Genomic DNA, 22,020 nt, shown 5'->3' on the forward strand with positions numbered 1-22,020 from the left:
ATTCACTTATTGGTACAAGAATACCACACAATTTAGTTCTGTCTAATGATCTGTTTCTTCTGCTTTCACTGCAATTTGTCTCAAGAATGTTGTTAAATGTTCATTTTTTAAAATTTATTTATTTATTTATGGGGGACGGGGATTTTGAAGAAAGCTAGCACTGTATGCCAGGAAGTTGGATCAAAAAGCAGCCAACAGGTTAATAAACTGGTAGCTTGACAATTGATCTGATTGATCAATGTTTAAAACATTCTAGTGAAAACCTTTTTATTTAGCCAATTCTAATACTGGTGATTCAGAAAATAACATCATTCACAATGAAGTCCACACAGTTCCCCCCCCCCGTTGCAAATGATTTAAAATCACACATCCTTTTCATTTATAATTATGTTTTAGATAATAGTCGGTGAGTATTTCGAAATATTTTGTGATGTGCGTCGGAGAAGTTGTTTTGTTAGCGCCTTTATTGTGAAAAGGCTAACAGGAAGCTCGGACGGTGCTCTAAGCTAGCTAGCTAGCCGCTTCGGCTAAAGATGTCATCACCAGACCTTGGTCTAACATGGCTCGTTTGTTTGTTTACAGTTTTTTGACGCACTCTTCCAGCGCACTGAGCATGAACCTGACAAAGAACTAGCGACATCGCCACGTCGTTTTAATAAAATTATTTTTGAGAGACTACTTTTATTCGAAGGGGAGAATCCATGCAGAGGTTGGTCAACATGTCTATTGTCTGTTATTAGCTAGTCGAGTTAGCGAGCTGAGGAGGAGGGGGGTTCGAGAGAAATAAGATAATGTTTTGGTGGTCCTGATGATGGATCCCTCAGATAGGATGTTGCTGAATACAGGCTGTAGTTTAGGCGGGGGTCAGTATGTGATAATCGCTCAGATCTTGTTAGTAACTAGCTGGTTAATCATCAGTCCTTGAGGTGGTGGAGGTGGTCGATGACCAGATCGGTGGTCACCGCCGCTGTCACGACTTTGGGGAATTTAATTTGCAGCTCAGTCGCTGTCATTTCTGTTGGGCAATGTTTGCTCGAAATGCTGGCGTTTTCTCCGTCTTCGTCGGACTGACAACAAGCAGGTCTGTAAGTTAGTTTGCTAACTAAACACTCAGTTTATGCGACAAATCAAAGTAGCGAAAAGAGACTTCGAAGCTAATGCTACTGAGTTAGCAGGGCTTTTCAGTTCTCATGTGCCTCCTTTCACCCTCCCGAGTGTTTTTTTCCTTTTCAAACCACCTGAAATCATCAGAATGCACCAACACATCCCCATCAGGTTATAAATACCACTCCACAGAAAAGCTGGCTCTGTGGTTCAAAGGCATCTCTACATCCTCAGCTTCAGTGTCCTTGAGCAGGACAGAAGATGTCCTCCAGGGTGGAGGTGCCAAGTGTGTCCTGTCAAAGTAATACTATAGTAAAAAACACATGAATCCCACTGACATCAGCACCTCACCGTGAGATAAAATCATACTTAGGGTGAAATATAAATATACACAAACTATGTCACATTTTGTAAATTATACAGCAAGTAAAAAATGATATTAGGAGCCTATAGTGATCAAATGCAGTACAGCTCAAAACCCCTAATTTTTTATGCTTTGCTTCCAAGGAGTCAGAGCTTCTTGTAATACTTCAAAGTGATGTTGATCAATAGTTATCCTGGATTTCTGAAGGTCTTTCAACAATTTTCTTTGGAATTTGGCTGCTTTTTATGCTCATTTTCTCGTGCCCAGTTCTTGTACCTGACCAGCATTATGTTGAATGAGATTATTAAATGAAGAAAGTGGACAAATAGAGGACAAAATAAGACATGTCAGGCCTAAAAACTATCCACAGCAGACATAACAATGTTTATAAGACGTATCAATAAGAAAAAACAATTGACAAAGATCTGCTGCAGGATCTGAGAGATGTATCATCTATAATCGTTTACTGTTTTCAGCTACTAGGACTTAGGGATTCATCTCGTGCAGCTAAAAGACAATTTTCTAGTTGTTATCTTTGATATGTTTCATTTCAACTGATGACAAGAGAACAAATTGTTATTTTTGTTCCAATTAAGACAGAAATTAAATAAACGAGCTTGTCAAAAAATCTCTGCCTTAAGTCAGAAATTGTGACCCGTGCTGGAAAAATGAGTTACAATGAGGAATTTCTCTATACTGAGTTATTATTTTCAAATTCTTCATCTCTAAAACTTAATATTAATTTAAAAGAAAAAGGAAAACTTTCATTTAAGAGTAGATTTGAAAGATCATGTGCTATTTTAGTTACTGGAATCTCTCAGCTCAGCGATGTTCAGTCCTGGTTCTGGAGGGCTTCTATCCTGCATGTTTTAGTTGTTTCTCTGTTTTCACACACCTGATTTGAATGACTGCAGGCCTTGTAATGGCAGAATTTATTATAGAGTAACACCTGTTGTTTATAAGTCCTGATAATGTTATGACTTCTATTCCAAGTGCCATGGGTTCTCACAGAATGAACTTGTTTATAGGAATGATGTTGAATTTTCTCCTCACGGGAACCAGACTGACTTGCTTTTCCCTAACTCCTCCTTCTGGTCCAGTATTTCAATATCTTTAGCAGTTGAGTACATTTAGCTGATTTTTGTACTGTAGTTTTTGTACATTTTTTTGTGTAACATGTGACCAAACAGCATGCCAATTTTCCACAAGTACTTGAATCCACATTTTTGGCAGGTGTATAAATAACACAGTTAAAATGTTTTATACTTCTTTTGGTTATTATTCAATTAATCTGGTTTATGGAAAGGATTTGCTGTTGTATGTGTTTGTGTATGCACTTTATTTTGAAAGCCAGACCTATGGTATATGTGCAGTGCTTCACAACAATATTAAAAAGGAATCTGTTTTTCCATCTTCTCACATTTTTCTTTACAGAATTTTATCCCTGTATTTTGAGTCATTTTTCAGTTTGTATTGTTACATGCAGATAATGATTAAAAAACATTTATGGTGCATTGAAGTGAATGGTTTGCTTTATGTTGTTCATGTCTTCTTAATGAAACACGATTGTTATTTTTCTACTAGTTTGTGCGTTTGAGAGATGTGCTCTGAGAACCCAGACGACTTTGGACAAGCTGTGATTCTTGTCGAAGAAGATCAGCAAGAAATCGGAGGCCTTATTAACTCTGATGGAGAAGAAGTGGATTTCTTCAATCCCAGTGAGTAAATAAAGTCCAGCTGAAAATAACACACAGTGATTTGAGCCGAATCGCACTTAATTCAGTGCACAGAAATGTTACAGAAAAATATCAAATGTATTTAACTCTAAAATCTTTAAATACTTTAAACAACAATTTCCCACTGAACCAAATGTTTTACTACAAGAAAGACTTGTTGGTTGAAATAAACATGACATTAAAGTGTAAGTATGTTTGTCACCTGTACTGTTTGGGATTCTTAACATGCTTTTGTTTGAAAGATTAAAATAATGGATTGCAAGACTGCGTGTAAAATTTGTGCTGAAAATTTTGAATTGAAAAATTTAGGAACATTTAAATTGAACAAGCTTCACAAAGGAGCTGTAAAAACAAAATGTATTGTGAAGTCAGTGTTGGTTTGTTCTGTTGGCAAAGCTGTGTGGTTGGAGGGTTATATATATTAGACTGATAATATTATACCAACATCCTGCATGTTTTACTTGTTTCTCTGCTCCAACATGCCTGATTTGAATCAATGGGTGATTAACAGGCTTCTGCAGAACATGAAGAGGTAATTTAACCACTGAATCAGATGTTGGATCAGGGAAACAAGTAAAACATGCAGGATAGTGGCCCTCGAGGACCAGGATTGGAGACCCATTCAAAAACCAACTGATAAATGAAACTTAAAAGCCAACACCCCAGTGCATGTAGCACGTATTAACACCATCACATTCTGTAACTCACTGTTCTCCCAAACTGATTGTACCAAACCTGTTTTAGTTATCAAAGTTAATTCCTGATTTTTGTGTTCACACAGGAGTGAATGTTATCTCTGGCGTCATATCTGCAGGAGCTCCCTCAAAGAAACTGAATCACTGTGAAAATGAAAGACCACCGTCCGTTCACAGCTGCTCCGTGTGCGGTAAAGACTTCCCTTATGCCTCCAAACTTCAGCGGCACCTGCGGACTCATTCAGGAGAGAGGCCTTTCCCCTGCTCCATGTGTGAAAAGAGATTTCCGGAAAAGGGGCTTCTCATAATTCACGAGAGGGTGCACACCGGGGAGAAGCCGTTCCCGTGCACTTTCTGCAAGAAAAGATTTGCCAGTCAGGGGGAGCTCCGGCTGCACCGGCGGACGCACACTGGTGAGAGGCCCTACCACTGCTCCATCTGTCTGAAGAGCTTTTCCCGCCACTGGCACCTGAAAACGCACTTGGAGGCGATGCACTCTGAGGTTGTCGCAGGCTTCACGAGGAAGAAGTTCCCTTGTTCGGATTGCGACAAGAGCTGTAACTCGGCAGCCGAGCTGAGGGATCATCAGAGGACTCACACCGGCGAGAGGCCCTTCCAGTGCTCATTCTGTGACAAACGCTTCGCCCTGTCCGGGACACTCGTGAGGCACGAGCGTCTCCACACTGGCATCACGCCGTATCACTGCTCCGACTGCGGCAAGACATTTGCACAGCAGTGGACGTTGACCACGCACATGCGAACTCACACGGGAGAAAAACCGTACAGCTGCACGCAGTGTGAAAAATCTTTCGTCGCCCCGGGGGAGCTTCGGCGGCACTCCAGGATACACACTGGAGAAAAGCCGTACACCTGCGCGGACTGCGGAAGGCACTTCTCACTGGCAGGAACGCTCAGAAATCACAAGCGGTCGTGCATTCAGAGCAAGAATGAGTGTGTCACTGGTGTTGCTTCAGCTGTAGTTCAAGCTTCAGCGGAGGAATCATCCCAGCAAGAAGAGCCGAACAACATCAGCTGTGAGGTAGAGACAAACAGTCGCTTCAAATCAAAACCTGTCTTTTATATCAGCTGTGTTGCCTCAGCTTGTTCTTGTGTTCTTTATTTATAGGTGTCTGACAGCCGGAGTCTTCCTAGTGCAGCTGAGCCCCTAAACTGTGTCAAAGAAGCTCAGGCCAAAGTTCTTCAGAGAGAAGCAGTGGACCATTCGGAGGACAGCGTTTCCACTCCCCACATGAATGTAATTTTGAAAGAGGAGGAGGACGAGGAATCTTTGTGTGGTAAGTAAAAACTCAGCTTTCTGATTTCCTTCTCAGTCTGCGGAGTTGTTATGAGCAGTTAGTATCTTACGTGCAGCAGACAGCAGGCACAACAGTTTCAGTTTGGAGAATCGGGGGGGGGGTTCAGGGTTGAGTCAAGCTAACAGCTGCTCTGAAGAGACCCCATTTAAAAGTAAAATCTCATCATCTGACACAACTCAAACCTTAAAAAGTTTATAATCGTTCAACTGAACATTATGTTACAGACGTTTAAACTGCATTACCTTTGGTTTGAACAGATACGTGGACTAGATGTGCTTCGATAAAGACTGCTCATGACTACCCCAGAGAAACCTACTTAAAATGTTTTAGAGCTGTCTGTTTAGGGAGGGCGTATGCCTTTTAATAAGGCGGTTTGTCTTTTCTGTTGTGACGTTCTTGTCCTAACAGAAGAAACTGCGGACCAGACAGCTGCTGCTGAGGACTGTACCACTCAAGGGGAAGCTGAAGAGCAGCTGAAGGAAAGTAACACAGATATTGAGATTACAGTGAAGGAGGAAGAGGAGGAAACTGTAAACGGTAAGAAAAATAATTTGCAGTAGGAGCTAATGTTATTTATTATTACAGTGTGTTACTGAAGCTGTTAACTGGGATTAAATGTGTTAATAATTTGGCCCAGGCGGAGCAGTGTGTGGAGTCACTGACAGGACTCTGAAGTCTATCATCTTTAGAATCAGGGCAGCTGATGCTGACAGATTTTTTTGGCCAATGTTTTCTTTTCATCTGACAAAAAAACTGCTTAACATGTTTAATTGTTTAAATTACAACTTATTTTGGCTGTATGTTTTTTTTACCCTGCTAATCTGCAAAGTACAATGGCTAATAATGTAAAACACAACAAATATTGACCATTGGTTGGCCTACCTTTTACTTTTTTTATGACTTCATTAATGTTTCACTAGTTTTATTATTTTTCTGGTACACTTCTTGTCAAAGCTGCCACAACAAAGATGTCCTTGTTGAGCTGTGAATGTTTACTTTGAATAATTTGTACCAAACAAACAAACGTGATGTAGTGCTCCATCTGTGTTCACAGATAAGTCTTTTCATTGAGGTTGAAGATTAGAATTTTCATTTTAATAGCTAAACATAAATTCTATCATGTTTTAAGTACAAGGTAAATAGTATTTCTTATTAAAGCAAGCAGCAGACTGCTGTTGTTTGCTTTACTTGTCACTAAAAAAGCTTTTTTTTCTTTTTTCTTTTTAGCAGTGTCAGGAGACGATTCTGATCCAGTCACAGGCAGTGAAAAAGATGGCCTTCAAGTATCACCAGTCCAAAAACAGCTCAACGGCCATCTGACAAAGAGCTCCTACTGCTGTGGGCTCTGTGGAAGAGACTGCCACAAGATGTCAGCGCTTCAAATCCACATGCGGATTCACTCGGGTGAGAAACCGTACCAGTGTACGCTGTGCGGGAAACAGTTCACACAGAAAGGTCAACTCAAAGGTCATTATAAAGTCCACACGGGCGAGAAGCCCTTCTCCTGCCCGGACTGTGGCAAGAGCTTTGCCCACTCGGGCGCCATGAACAGACACAGACTCACGCACACGGGGGAGAGACCCTATCACTGCTCCGTGTGTGACAGGAGCTTCAACCAGTCCGGCCGCTTGAGGGAACACGAGAAAATTCACTTCGGGGAGAAGTTTGACTGTCCCGAGTGTGAAAAAAGCTTCACTCGCTCCTCCAGCCTCAAGAACCACATCAGGCTTCACACGGGCGAGAGGCCGTACGGCTGCGACATCTGCGGGAGAGGCTTCAGCCGCTCGCAGAGCCTGAGGCTTCACAGGCGGAAGCACGGGCAACTTCACGCTGACCTGGAGTCTTCGGCCTCTGTGGAGAATGATGACTTCTCCCAGAGTGACAACAACTCTCCAATTAATATGTGCATTACAGACAAAAACGACAATGACAAATTCACATAACCAGATAAGGATCAGTAATAATAAAAGATAAAAAACAAAAGATAGATTGTTAACAGACTTGGTGCTTTACATCAAAAGTATTAAAGTATTCGACTTCCTGAAATGTTCAGGGTAGTTAATAAATAAAAACATGAAAAGTAATTTCCTGCGACTACCACTGCAGTTAAACTCGACATGATCACGTAAATATTCACAGCAAATGCAAATATTAGAAAATCTGTAAGATCTGAGGACGAGGAGGTGACGCTCTGATGAATCATTCTCATGTTCGATATGTTTGACTATTGCACTCATGTTTGAAGTATTATGGTAGTACAAATTAAGGTCTGTGATTTTACTTTGTTGATGCAGTATTTGTCATTAACTGAACTGTGTATGTGGGCCTAATAAATAATTGTGTTTTTGTTTGGTCATGGTGGCCATTAAGCAGTTTTAACAATCCAGGAAGGCTGGATTTCATCCTGTGAGGAAACTACCAAGTGATTAACAAAATACATTGTGATACGTGTCAAATACTACAGTCATGCCTTGGTAAGAATTCAAAAAGGAAAAGATTTAGAGCCATGTAGACGGGGAAATATAACTGTGTGAGATGTGTTATGCTGAACAATAAAAGTATTAAACATTGTGTTCTGCTTGTTGTGACTATAGGAGCAGGGAATTTTGATAAAGTCTGAAATTATGTTGCATCAGAGGTGAACAAATGTAGGTTTGGAGGGTTTGTTGTTTGGATGTTAACCAGAACGTTAGGGAGTAAGTGGCAAAGTAACTTCAGTGAGAATGACAGGATCCTGTTTTATACATGAACAACAAAAAAATCTAATTTCTAATGTTTTATTTATCAGGATTTATTATTACCCAAATTCAGATTTTAGGTGGATTTTAAGGGTTCTCAAGCCCCCCTGAGAAAAAAACTATAAAGACGGTTTTGTGAGGAAGCTAATTTCTCAAACTTTAGATTTACCAGAATTGTTTTTAAAGATGGAATAAATAAAAAATGCAATTTTTTTTTTTCATTTGGGCAGGCAGTTAAACTGTGCCAGCCCATTTTTTCCACTTTGGTTAAAGCAAAAAAAAAAAAAAATTACCAAAAATCCTCTAAGTCATAATTATGAGTCTCACGCCACTGTGGTGGGTTGGCAATTCGAACAGAAAATGTGTTATTTGTCCTCTTGACATATAGTAATGTGCTTGAGTTGCTGCTGTTACGTCGAGCCGCGTTCCCCCATCAGATACGGTTCCCCCTGCGTCTCCGTAAATAATGACTTATCTATTAACAGAATTGTTTAGAGGGGCAAATATTTCTCATTAAAAAAACAAAAAACGTCATTCTTTTAAAAATAAAATGTGCTAATAATATCATAATACAGAGGAATAAACACAGGTAAGGAGTTGTTGGTAAATTATTTTTGTCCCATGTTTTAGAGGGGGAACCGATTATTTCAGACGGCTGAAATATTTGGTTCCCCCCTGGTAATTTAATTGCAGTATGTACTGTATTGACTGTGTTTGTAACTATATTCTTGTACTTTCTCCCTAGATCTTGTGCCAATATGATTACCTGTATAAATAAAGGCGAAATAAACACAAATACACAATTATAAGATAGCTTAGTAAAAGAGATACTATCTCCTGATTATAAAAATGCTTTCTCAAAATGATCACTTAGGATCTCTCATAGTTAGTACTTAGTATTTCATATGTATGAGATCTTAGGTACCCTTTATGTCATGCTAAGTCATAATTAGGAAAGATTCTAGCAAGATTTTAAAATAGTGTCACATTAGGACTTAGATGACATTTTTTTTAATCAGAGTTGCGTTATTGGGCTTCTATAGATTGCAAACACATTACACAAATATGTCACCTTAATTATTCTCTTCCAACTTTTTAGCATAAACATCCTATACTGCAGAAGCACAACGTTTTGAGAAAGACGGTTTTAAATGAGACCTTTGGGCCACCGTAGATGCAGTGACGAGTTGTGTTCACTGACAGTTGTAATATGTATTAAAAATCATGCTCTTAATTGTTTAATTTTTAATAATTAATAGTTACATACATTTACATAAAAGCGCTGATACGAGCTCATGGCATTGCAGTTTAGTTCGGAAAAAGGGAGTCTGTTGGATCGTTCTCGAAACGAAAGTCATTGAAATTCCGAGGTGTTGTGAACGCGACGTCTGGGTAAACAACACACGTAGAAGATGCAAGGAATTGATCGGGTTATCTGCGCTACAAAAGAACTCGTCGCCCCCGTATTTGTTTAAAAGGAAACGTTTCTTGTATATGTGTTTTTTATGTCTGTGCATTTCTGAAGAAATCCAGGTAAGATGTTTAATTTGACGCGCCGTTCAGCTAAAGCAATGACTTCACTAGAACTTTAGCAAAAAGTCAGCTAACGCTAAGTAACACATTATGCCGTAAAAACGCGTCTGTGTGTCTTCACTGACCTTTTTCCGTCTTATTGTCTGTGTGACTATGTGCACACAGTCAGATAGTGTCTTTTACTCTATGTCGTACTTCACCATTTACAACTTGACACAGCTAGCTTAAAGCTAACCATTTTATCCCTTCAATATGTTGCTTTAATATAATGTTAAAAGGAGATATGTTAAGATCTACAAAAACCTGTGACCCTACTATCAAATATTCTGTAATAACTATAATTAGACGTATGTATTATTAGAAAAATTTTATCATTACATTTAATTTTATTTGTCATGTCATTCATACCTTTGTCCCCATTTTTGTAGCATGTGACATTACTTACTTTTGCACTTCTGCTTTTTTTATCTGTTCGTCAGACTCACATTAACACGATGGTGTCTTACAAGAAGCTGAACCCTGAAGATGTTCAGTTTTCCAGTGCAGTTCTATCAGAAGAGTCTCGTCCAGCTCAAGAAGAGGTCGCAGTGAGTTCATATCAGTTTTCTTTTCTCTACTTGTGACCTGGTGGAGTTACTGTTGATGTGATCTCCAGAGGTTTTCATGGTTTAATCAAAACTCACATTGTATTTAATTTAACTACGATTACACATACACATTGGGAATAAAAAGAACTTATAGTGTATATGTGAAAGTTTGTCTAAAACTCACTAAAATTGTTCTTTAAGAAAGAGATGATTAAACTTTACTGAATACTTAAGCTGTTAGCTGAACTGAAAGTGGGAAAGCTTCCTCATTTGAAGGGTTTTGTTTTCCTATACTGGAAAAGGTCAGAATAGAGATGACTTTCTCAAACTTGCAGAAGAAGTGAAAGTCTTTAAATTACATGTTAAGCCAGATGGATTAGTTTCGACTGGTTCTGCCAGAGATGTGTTGATTGTGTTCGCTCTTATATTTTAATGCTGTGTTTCTAGGTGCCTGAGCCAGAGAGAGCCTCCTTGCTCCCACGCAGGCCATCATGCTCCATCACCACAGGTGTTGTGATCATTGGCTGCCTCCTGCTGATTCTCGGTGGAGGCTGGCTGTTGCACACTATATACTGGCTGCACAGTCCGTCCAGCCAGCAGCCGCACCAACCGCCACCTCCGGCTCCAGGGCGATCGTCAGACTCCAGACTACCAGGAGAAGTGAATGACACTGCTGCCGCCTCTCGCAACGAGGCCTGCAGTTTAATCCCAGAGGCGTGGAGGTTTGATTGTTACCCTGAAAGAGGGACTATTGTGACCCAGGAGTTGTGTGAGGCAAGAAATTGTTGCTTTATCCCTGCTTCCACTTCCGCTCCCCACCCTTCACGGAAAAATGGTATTCCTTGGTGTTTCTACCCTCCGGATTTCCCTTCTTACTCACTGGTGTCACTAAATGACACTTCAATGGGCTTTAAGGGCACGCTCGTAAAGGATGTGAAGACTTACTACCCTGGAGACATCCTGACCGTGGAGGTGGAGGTTCAGCATGAGACAGACACACGGCTGCGTGTCAGGGTGAGGAGAGAATTAAGTCATATAAGCCACTGAACCATTAAACTCTTATATTTGCCTCAGTCTGCCAAAACATCTTTGACCTGTTGAGGCTTATACAGGAGGAGTATTGGGATTTTGGTTTGTGTTTTGGTCTCTGAGACAATGGCAGGTTATCTTTCACAATCAGTAGATACCTGGGTAGGACATCTGTAGGTATTGCATCCTGCAGGTGCTACATTAGATTTAATCAAATCTACCAGAGGGTTTCCTACAACAAAATTTAGGTACATAAAGAGAAAAGAAATGCCCTAAAGTTGTTATGATATCAGAAAAAATTTTAGGGCTTGGAGTTTTTTTTTTTTGGTGAAACATTTTTATTCTCAACAGAGGATACTTTATAGGACATTAATTCTGTTTAAAAAGTTACTTGTCAAATAAACCAAACTTAAAGTGACAATTTTAGGCTTTTTACTAGTGAAACAGGACCCCAATCTACTAAACTCCAAATCAGTGTAAACTTTGCTCCCAGCTCCTGTTGCACAAACCTTAGATGTGTTGTAACAGCAGAGGATATGTCTTGACTGCACATCGTCTTTATCGCACCAACCTTTACTCAGTGATTATTTAATTTAAAGAGGCTGCAAAAACAGTTTAAAGATTAAGCTGTACTCTTATACTCTGATTACTTCAACATGTTTTGTGGCAGGTTTTTAATTAAATGGAATGTTGTTGTTTTTGTTTTGTTACTTTATGGATCAGATTATCACTTTTCCACAGCGTATACTGTAAACTCTCCAGCATGTAATTTTTTTGACAAACTGTTCTCGACATAGATAACCGACCCCTCGAGTCCACGGTTCGAGGTTCCGATCTCTGTTCCCACCTCCACCAAGAAGGCGGAAAACCCGGAGTACACTGTAGAGCTGTCGAAGCAGCCGTTTGGCCTCATCGTGACGAGGAGATCTACAGGAGCTGTGATGTGAGTCTGACTCCAATAAGAAGCCTTTAATTCGAGGACGCTAAGCTCCAGAAAGGCTCGAATTAGCTTTCTGTTGGTACAAGAAGGGGGGTCAAAGTAAAAAACATTGTTTGGTTTGATTTAGATTTCAGTGTTATCATGTTCTAGGTGATCACAAAATTCTCCTTCCATCTTTTCTTAAATTAATTTACATTGTACAAATAATGCAACCTTTCTACTTTTCTTATTTGTAGCCTGAACACCACGGTGGCTCCTCTCTTCTACGCGGATCAGTTCCTTCAGTTTTCCACCTCTCTGCCCACTCAGTTCATTTACGGCCTGGGTGAGCACCGTTCCACCTTTCTGCATGACGTCCACTGGACCACGCTCACCATGTGGGCCAGAGATGTCCCCCCTATGGTAATCGCAGCATTCTTTGCTCTGTTTACACTTGTTGCCCTGTCGTAACATCGGTGGTTGCTGCAGTCCACGTAGCAGAGATACTTGAGAGATAAACTGAGAATGGGCTAAAAGTTCAGTTTAAAGTTGTTGGGACATGACTGAGTGTTTGTTTGCGTCCGTGCTGGAAAATTACTATGAAACACGACTGGCTTTGTTGCATCGTAAGAAAAATCTGCTGCAGCGCTAAATGAAATATCATCTGGGTTTATTTTATCAATATAGCACCCGGTCCATGGCTTTCATAGCTTCTGGCTTGACTAGAAATATTTACTGTTGTTTATAAGATGTCATAAAACAAAATATGATGTAATTGTGTTTTTTTTCTGCCCTGTAGGAGCAGACAAACCTGTACGGGGTCCACCCGTTTTACCTTGCAATGGAAGATGGAGGGAATGCACAAGGCTTCTTCCTGCTGAACAGTAATGCAATGGGTCAGTCTGAAGATCGCCCCATTTCAAGTCTGGATGGGAGCTGAAATACAAAACTTTAGCTGTGACTAATGTACATGAAAAGCTGGGGCTCATATTTACAAGATTCTTACAGTTGCTCAGATTGAAACTGCTGACTTAATTAGGAAATCACAGAAAAGCAGAAGTTTCAGTTGGACGTTCCTGTGAGTTATTTGTTGTTTGGGGGTGAACTCATGAAGCTGTACACGTAAAGTTCTGTTTCTTTACAGTCACTGGTTTGTCAACATTAAACCTAAAGTTACACAAAAAATATTTAAAATAAGCTTCGATATAGATCCTTATTTGTTATTCCTTGTTCTGCCTTTTTAAAAGTACATAAATATACATTTTATTCATAGTTTTTGTAACTAAATGTGCTCGTTATTTGCTTGTCCGTTGTGGTAACTTTCTCTCTGTTTAATCAGATGTGGTCCTCCAGCCCGGCCCGGCACTCACCTGGCGTACTATTGGTGGAATCCTTGACTTCTACGTTTTTCTCGGCCCTGATCCTGCTTCAGTGGTGGAACAGTATGTGGAAGTTATAGGTCAGTGAGAGGGTGCTGAGTGACTGATATTACTATATTAGAACTTATAAGACTCATGTTATTTTTAAAACCTTTCTGTAGTCAGGAACAATAGTTTAAAAACAAAACTACATTTGTCACCCCAATTATTTATTTTTTTTTAGATATTTTTGAGATGACAGGTTTTTCTTTATCCTTCTGTTTTTTTTTCTCCAGGACACCCAGTCATGCCCATTTACTGGGCTTTAGGGTACCACCTCTGTCGCTGGGGCTACAACACCAGTAACTCTACCTGGGAAGTTGTTAAAAACATGAGGAATTATGGAATACCACAGGTGATTTTTTTTTTCTGCATAGAATTACCAAGCACAAGCTAGTCCCAAAGGGTCAGATATATCTTTTGTTGTTGTTGTTGTTGTTGTTTGCACTTCCTCCTTAAACAGGTCACACATGTCAGATCCTCCCTTTTAATACTGTTTTTTTAAATCGACTTATTAGTAGTTGCAACAGTTATAGCTGTTTTTTTCTTTAGTTTTGGCACATTTCATTGTCATTCCAACAAATATATTTATTACTAGAATTTATCCATACTAACTTTAAATTTTCCCACCTTTTTTGTGGCTGTTGACCACGGCATAAGTTTGTGCCAACCTCAATTTTGACGGTGTGTTGGTTTGATTTCAGGATGTCCAGTGGAACGACATCGACTACATGGACCAGTTCAAGGACTTCACTTTTGATGGAACCAAGTTCGACACGCTTCCCGACCTTGTTAGAGACCTGCACGCTCATAACCAGACCTATGTCATAATCCTGGTACATAGACGCTTGTGTCTCCTGTCACGTGTTGTGTGTCTGATTTCGTTGCTCTTGTCTAACGGTTGTTCTCATCCGGCTGCAGGACCCAGGTATCAGCAGCACCCAGCCTGAGGGCTCATACTGGCCTTTTGACGAGGGACTGAAGAGAGGAGTGTTTATTAAAGACTCTGAGGGAAAAACACTTATTGGGAAGGTGAGACTGAAGTTTCAACATTAGCTGTAAAAGTTAGGTTTTTTCTATGAGGAGGAATTTCACTTTCCCTGTTTTCTGCTGTTTCTCAGAGGCAAAAAAAAAATCAATTCCAGCTTTTATTGATATAGAGTTTAAGACTGAAATATTTGTGTTTCAGAGGTTTGATTAAATGAAATAAGTTTATAGAGAAGGATTTAGGTGGCAGATCAGGTTGTGTTAGTTCCCAAAGTGGCTAAAGAAACGTGCTTTCTTTCCAAATGTCCTTCATCTTAGCGTACATCTCAAAAATCTTTAACATTCTGCTTCACCTGGACCAGTTCTAAACACCAGATAAGATGGATAATGCATAACGAAGCACGTGATTAAGATGCAAAGCTTCTTGATTATTTTTTCTCTCTCTCCTCTCAGGTGTGGCCTGGTCTGACTGCATATCCTGACTTCTCTGATGAAGTTACACACAAATGGTGGTACGAGAACCTGCACAGGTTCCACGAGAAGGTCCCATTTGATGGATTGTGGATTGTATGTAAAGAATTAAAAGTGTCGTTGAGTTCAAAGCGTTTTTTGTGTACCAATCACTGACATTGTTTTATTTATTTGTAGGACATGAATGAGCCATCAAACTTCCTGGATGGATCAACAAATGGCTGTCCATCAGATAGTCTGGAAAATCCACCATATACTCCAGGTTGAAGACATGCATCCTTACAACAAACCCATACACGTAACAACAACAACATACAAACAGTTCTGACTGTTGGGATGTGTGTTTTGATTTCAGGCGTGCTGGGAGGTTTGCTGAGATCCAAAACCGTGTGTGCCTCTGCACAGCAGAAACTCTCCACACATTATAACATGCACAGTCTGTATGGACTGATGGAAGCTAAAGCCTCTGCAAGGTCTGGATTTTTAAAACACTAATAGACATCACAGTTTTCTGTGTTTCTTTCCTAAATCTCTTTGCCGTTTCCCCTTTCTGTTCAGTGCTCTGAAGCAGATTTTGGGAAAGAGACCTTTTGTGATCTCCCGCTCCTCCTTCCCCAGTCAGGGGTTGTACTCCGGTCACTGGCTGGGAGACAACAGGAGCCTGTGGAAAGATCTTTACACTTCGATCGCAGGTTAGAGCCTCAACCGAGTTTCTTATTTGTTCATTTCAGACTATTGGAAATAAAATGCATATAAGACATCGTAATAATATTGACTTTAGAAACAAGATAATATCACAAAGAGTCACAAAAAGAGGTGAAGGCTGATAAATGTTCTTATCAAACATCTTCGTTGCCTTAAATATAACATGGGAAAAAAGAACAAATCGGATATCCACAAAAAAATATGAAAACAAAATGAGTCACACAGCTAAGCAAAACCTACACCTCCTTCTCCCATCCGGCACAGAGATGCACCTCTCCCCACTCACACAAATTTCTACTTTTTATGTTTTAATTTTCAAAATAAATTGCTGTTATTCTGACCGCTTTGTGTTGAGAATAACTGCTCACAAATTAGTTTAGGCAAGATTTAGATTTAAGGAAAAATGTAAATGATCTATTTAAAGGTCCATCATGTTGCGCTCAGGGAAATCCATTGCCAGAAGTGCAATGAAATGCATCGGTGCATTACATTGCATTTTACTGCATACATGCAGTGGTGTGCAACCACAAGAAAATGCAAATCGCTTTGCTGTGGTTCCCTTAGTTTGAGCCTTTTATATTAAAATGAAGCCCAGGCCCAGTTTGTCTTTTGCAGCTGGTTATGTTCGCTGCACTGTTGTGTTTCTACTGTGGCTAAACTGACAAACAAGACATGGGCTTCAGATTGGGCCTTTCCTGTACAGTATTTAAATCATTTCTTAGTTTTATCGTACGCTGGCCTGGTAGGTTGGTGGTCAGTGTAGCAGTTCTGTAATCTCGAGGCTGCAGGTTCAAAGCCCAGGTGGTGTCAGAAAGGACGTTTGCCATAAAGCAGTTGCCAAGTCTTTTGTGTAAGTTCGCTCACGCCTGCAGAACGGAGCACGTGGTGCACGTGTGCAGCGACGTCTGGTTCTCTAGAGTTCTTTTGCAATTTCATTGTATTGTTTATACAGTGACAATAAAAACATTTTATCTTGTCTTGAAGTAATGTAAAGTTTGTTTTATAACTCGTATTTTTCACCCTATTTAATTTCAGGGATCTTGACCTTTAACCTTCTGGGCATCCCGTTGGTGGGAGCAGACATCTGCGGCTTCAGTGAGGAACCACAGGAGGAACTGTGCGTCCGCTGGACTCAGCTGGGAGCTTTCTATCCTTTCACGCGAAACCACAATTCTATCGGCATGCAGGTAAGTGTTGCGCATTGGAACCTAACGTCTCTGTGACGAAGCACAGGTGTGAGCTGCACATATATTTCACGAAGGTACCGACTAAATTTGCACCATTTTGACTGGAAATTAAACACCTTAAATTTTATTCGTGAGAAGACAGCCAACAGCAGTGATCTGTTTTCGAGAGGAGACAGCCCCTTTAAATCAGACAGCAGCTACAAGATTCTAGTTTCTTTTTCATTCAGCTTAAAAGAGCCACTCTAGTTGTAATAGCACAATATAAAGACATAAATATAACCTACATACTGTATTTTTTCCTGGTTCGATTTAGTGTTTGCCTCCCTGATGGCTAGTAGCTAACTTGTGATCAAACACACCGCAGAAGTTAAGTCTGTTTTTCTCCTATTTCCTAAATAAAGGATCAGGATCCGACAGCTTTCAGCCCGTTGGCTCGTACAGCCATGAAAGACGCTCTGCTGCTGCGTTACTCCCTCTTCCCGTTCCTCTACACACTCTTTCATCACGCACACGCACACGGACACACTGTTGCAAGGCCGTTAATGTTTGAGTAAGTAGTTTTCGTGTGCCTTTTACGTGTGATCAGTTACTTTTGCTTTGGTATCTTTGATACACTAAAGGGGTTTTAACTCTATGCTTCGTGTATCTTTCAGGTTTCCAAAAGATGTAAAAACTTACGGGATTGACAAACAGTTCCTTTGGGGAAAGAGTTTGTTAGTGACGCCAGTGTTGGATCCTGGTGTCAACTATGTGGACGGTTACTTCCCAGAGGGCCTGTGGTACGACTACTTCACGGTAAGGCTTGATATCAACAGAACGATAAAAGGTAAACAGGAGGGCTTTAACGGGGTATTTCTACTCTCACCGTCCTTTATTTTCTCCTCAGGGCAACTCTGTGCGCAGCAAAGGAGAGGAGCTCCGACTCGATGCGCCGTTAGACAAGATCAATGTGCATTTGCGTGAAGGTTCAGTTGTTCCAACACAGGTAAATAGGATGTTCAGTTTAGTGGTTATTATAAAAAAAACTCAGGAATGTGCATTCTGAAAGTTTGTGTAAAACTCAACCAATTCTGAGACCTCACCATCAAAACGAAATGAACAAAACAAAGCATGAGAACATTCATCCGATCATATTTGGCATCTAATACTTTACGTATCTAAAGCATGAGTCTATATCAGTAGTTTCTTCTAATATTTATCTGTTGATGTGTGGACAGGCGCCCAACCTGACTCTGTGGATCAGCAGTGGTCAGCCTCTGCACCTGGTCTCAGCTCTTTCTGACGACGGTTCTGCCGATGGAGATCTGTTCTGGGACGACGGGGAGACCGTGGACACCTACGAGACCAACCAGTACACCTACATCATCTTCAGCGTCACTCAGGTTTTTTTTGTTTCACTCTTGATTCGACAAGAATTTCTTCTGCTGCCTCAGCCTGAATTGTAATCACAGTCAGAGTTTGATTGAGATTATATGTCTCAGGGATCCAGCCGATGACTTGGACGAACTTTGGTTCCTTTAGAAAACTGCTTTGTTTATTTCATACTATACAGAACTTTTCAGATATGCTCTATGTGTGAATGTATCTACGGTCTCTGTAAAACTGAGGTTAAACCAAAGATGCAAAATCTTGCAATCCCAATAAAAGCAAATGAACAGAAAAATTAGGCTTCCCAATGTGAATAAAAAAGCTTTAGCAAATGAAGAGACATTTACAGTTCAGATGTGGAATGTTTATTTTTAGAGCAATGTTAAATAAACATATATTGTAGTTGATTTAAACATTAATTATCCTGTTTGTCTTTAGAATAAGATGACATCCCAGGTGCTCCACAGCCAACAGGAAATGTCGCTCATAACCGTAGGCTCAGCATCTTTCTATGGCGTCCAAGAGAAGCCAAATAAAGTGCTGGTGAATTCCCAAGAAGTACCGTTCACCTACAGAGACAACCAGGTGAGGACGGGTGTTGTTGGAAAAAAAAAAAGCAGACAAAAATTTCTCTTGGGGGAAAGTTTCAGTTGTCTTTTTCAGATGCTTGAGTATGAGCAGATTATTCACGTAAGGAAAAGTTGTGCATTTAAATCTGAAAGCTATCTAAAATCATGTTCTTGATGATTTTTATTTTTTCCCTTTCGCTCTGCAGGTGTTGTCAGTCACAGATCTGGGTCTGAACCTCATTCAGAACTTCACCATCAGCTGGAAATGATGACTTTAGTTTCCTTTGCTGTCGGGAGTCACAAGCTGACAGAGGAGGCGCTGTGTGAGCATAGGGACAGCTGTGTTTTCCATCCTTTTTTTGGTTTTACGCTTCAAAACACTGAATGTCAAAGACAACATCAAGTAATAGTAGCAGGACATAACTGTGGACATCTTTTTGATTCCATGTACTCCCCATCAAATCAGCTCCAGCGGCTGTTTTGGTCGTTAACGGCCTCGTAATCGAAAGCTAATAGTTTTTGTTTCCTGTTGTTGTCTTTAGAAGACGGAGCCAAAGTAAACTGTTATTGTTGGAAGTGAAAGTGAAGGTACGGTATTTAGGAACAAGTTGGATCATGTTTGACTTGATCCTTTATGCTTCAGGAATATTTTGCACAATTTAAAAAGAAAAGAGCGGGGACTTTTCTTCACACTCAATCACTGACCTGTTTATCACTCTTAACATTTCATAATGAGAGCTTAGTGTGAACGAAAAGCTGAGCCTTCTTTGCTTTAGTTGGATCAAAAGTGCATTTTTAGGACTTCTCATCGGCGGAAAGGTGACGTGCAATAAACACGAGGATCGTCTTCCATCCTTGAAATGTGACGAATCTGAATGTAGTTCCTGATCTACGGTGTTCTGTTTGTGATTGTTTGTTTTCAGGCGTTTTCGGTTGTTGCTGCAGTGTTGTGAAGCTAGGCAGAGGTGCCTTCTGATGATCATGTTATTGATGCATGTCTGGCTTTTTCCAAAACCTTTATTTGTTCAGCTTTATGTCATGAGCACATTTAAAACACTGAAGACCGTCGTACTGTCATGAACAGAAAAAATAGGTATTAAAAAATTCCTTTTTTTTGTGTGTGTGTAGCTTTTAAAAATCACCTACGTGACTTTAATGCTGATCTGAACTTTGTTTTTGTTGAAATTGTGACACCACAATGTATTTTCTTATGTGTTTCAATTTTGTAGCAATAGGTTTTTTTTAACCAATAGGAGATTTTTTTTTAATGAAGTTGTTTTCAGTTTAGCAGCAGGACAAGAAGACTCAAGGCTAAAAAAAAAATCACATTTTCTTTCAAATAAAAAGTGTAATCCTGCAAACTTGCTTTAAATGACCTTTATTCATAGTTGTGAGGTTTATCCGCCACACGAGGGCGCACTTTGTTATAAGTGCTGTTATTGTTGGTTTCTTTATTTACCTGTAATTAATCTCCTGGGACGAGATGTTTTTATGGATATTTTGTGCATTTTTTTTTTTTTTAAGCTTTGTGTTTTTTGTTTACATATAAGAATTGCTTGATCTATTTTCTGTAACTCCTAAATACTGATCTGTTGCTGGTTGTTCATCAAGAAATAAAATAAATCTGCGAGCCGAGCTGTAGGGTTCTTATTTACCTTTTTGTTTCTTACCACGTCAAAGCTCAGATATCTTGAAGTTTTTCTCTAAATCAGTGTTTTGTTTTTTTTTTTAATTTGTATATGTTTTGTGTCCTTTGACTTTTCTTTTTCATTAATTCAGATGAGAAGCGAAATGTCTCCAACAAGAAAAGAAGTCCATTTGCCCCTTTTTTTATTTTGAAACTCTTAGGATAACTGGGACTCCACACAAACACTTCTTTTTCCTGACCTTTTCCACTTTGTCCATTGTTTTCCTGTCAGTGTTTTTCCTTTCAGAGATGCTGTTTTGCTTATAAATAAAAGCCCACAGTCTCCTCATTTTCTACACAGAGCTGTCACGTGGACAGAAAAGGATTCGGGACGCAGGAGCCATCCGAGGACTCTGACAGATTTGTTACTGAATTCCTTTAATAATTCTCCAGCGTGCGCTGCCTTCCACAGAAAGCAAACAGGAAGTCATTTAAAAGGGGGGCACCGATGCAGAAAGACAAGAGTTTTTCCACAAGACTTAATGAAAGAACACAAACACGCAGAAAGTGGAAGCACAGAAGAAGAAGAAGGGGGAAGAAAAGCCTCATGTTCTCCCTCTGATCACAGAGTTTTGGTGAAGTTTGCAGCTGATAAACTGGAGCAGCAGCAGACGTGTTGTTATTGGCTGCCTGGACCTTCTCAGGCTAACTGCTTCCAGATGGGAGTTTAAAGAGAGCACATCATTCAGAGAAGGGGGGGAGGAGGAGAGAACTGTGGGGGTCTCTGTCAAAAGCATTGTGCTCTGCTGACGAGAACATTTCCTGTCTGGATTTGGGAGGATTAGTGTGTGTGTGTGTGTGTGGTGGTTGGGTGTTTGGCGTATGAAAAGAGGAGTGAAGTATGGGACATTTTAGGGGATTCTGTACTTGTTTGATGTTCTTGATCATGCTTGTATTGTAAATTTAGGGATCAAAAAGGGTATTTAAGGGTTTTCTGAAGAACTTGTTCCACCTGGGGTCTCTTAAAGCTTTCATAACGCTGCAGGTTGAGTTTTATTTATTTAGGCAAGTTTTGCTTCGTTAACGAAGTGATTATGTTCGGCGCTGCAGAGTGAAATGTGTCCACATTGATTTCAACACATGTATTTAATCATCGTGACAGATGGTTATTGTGCAGGAGATTTCTGGGAGTCATAAAAAGGCTAAAAACAGCTTCTTCATTGTTCAGTTCACTCTTTCTGCATGAAAGCTATTTGATGGCGTGGGGCTCTTTACTGCAGCAACACAATAAAGCTTTTCACAGCTCCTTTGTGTCTGTGTGAGATCCTTTCCCCCCTTTTTTTGTTAAATTTGCATTTTTAAAGGTCCTTTCTTTCATTGATTTATGTTGTGGATTGTTGAGGGCTTGAGTTTTCCCTGAACCTTCAACTTTGTGTCTCATTTGTATTTTAGTTTGAGTAAAAATGTATTTTGAAATATTTATATATATATATATATATATATATACACACAAGCCGTAAGGACGACGGCAGAGGACTAGTAAGTGTGAGAGCCACTGTCCAGGATGAAACATCCAAGATCCATAAATACATCAAGGACAAGGCCTCAACAGACAATGTACTCAGCGAATGTCTCAGACAGTGGGGAACAGAGGACGAGGTGCTGGA

General features: G+C 40.0%; 2 protein-coding genes across 3 annotated transcripts; both read left to right on the forward strand.

Annotated features, from left to right (window-relative positions):
• Nucleotides 1-485: 485 nt before the first annotated feature.
• On the forward strand, nt 486-7,786 carry LOC119616886 (endothelial zinc finger protein induced by tumor necrosis factor alpha-like). Of its 2 annotated transcripts, none has more exons than XM_037974673.1 (6): nt 486-709; nt 3,053-3,186; nt 3,986-4,938; nt 5,026-5,194; nt 5,624-5,752; nt 6,446-7,786. In XM_037974673.1, the coding sequence occupies exons 2-6, from the start codon at nt 3,069-3,071 to the stop codon at nt 7,156-7,158; spliced, it is 2,082 nt and encodes a 693-aa protein (XP_037830601.1). In that variant the 5' UTR covers nt 486-709; nt 3,053-3,068; the 3' UTR covers nt 7,159-7,786. The 2 variants fall into 2 exon arrangements, with proteins under 2 accessions (XP_037830601.1, XP_037830600.1); XM_037974672.1 differs by having other exon boundaries at nt 488-709; nt 6,443-7,786.
• A 1,542-nt stretch (nt 7,787-9,328) lies between these two features.
• Nucleotides 9,329-20,361, forward strand: si:ch73-12o23.1 (lysosomal alpha-glucosidase). Its single transcript, XM_017409327.2, has 21 exons — nt 9,329-9,486; nt 9,966-10,073; nt 10,521-11,087; nt 11,900-12,045; nt 12,279-12,444; nt 12,821-12,917; nt 13,361-13,480; nt 13,676-13,794; nt 14,144-14,275; nt 14,361-14,471; nt 14,880-14,993; nt 15,075-15,159; nt 15,253-15,370; nt 15,456-15,589; nt 16,638-16,789; nt 17,191-17,339; nt 17,443-17,584; nt 17,676-17,774; nt 18,007-18,171; nt 18,596-18,742; nt 18,933-20,361. The coding sequence occupies exons 1-21, from the start codon at nt 9,448-9,450 to the stop codon at nt 18,993-18,995; spliced, it is 2,973 nt and encodes a 990-aa protein (XP_017264816.1). The 5' UTR covers nt 9,329-9,447; the 3' UTR covers nt 18,996-20,361.
• Nucleotides 20,362-22,020: the final 1,659 nt, after the last annotated feature.

Source organism: Kryptolebias marmoratus, linkage group LG3, assembly GCF_001649575.2.
Source record: "Kryptolebias marmoratus isolate JLee-2015 linkage group LG3, ASM164957v2, whole genome shotgun sequence".
Classification (NCBI taxonomy): Eukaryota; Metazoa; Chordata; class Actinopteri; order Cyprinodontiformes; family Rivulidae; genus Kryptolebias; species Kryptolebias marmoratus.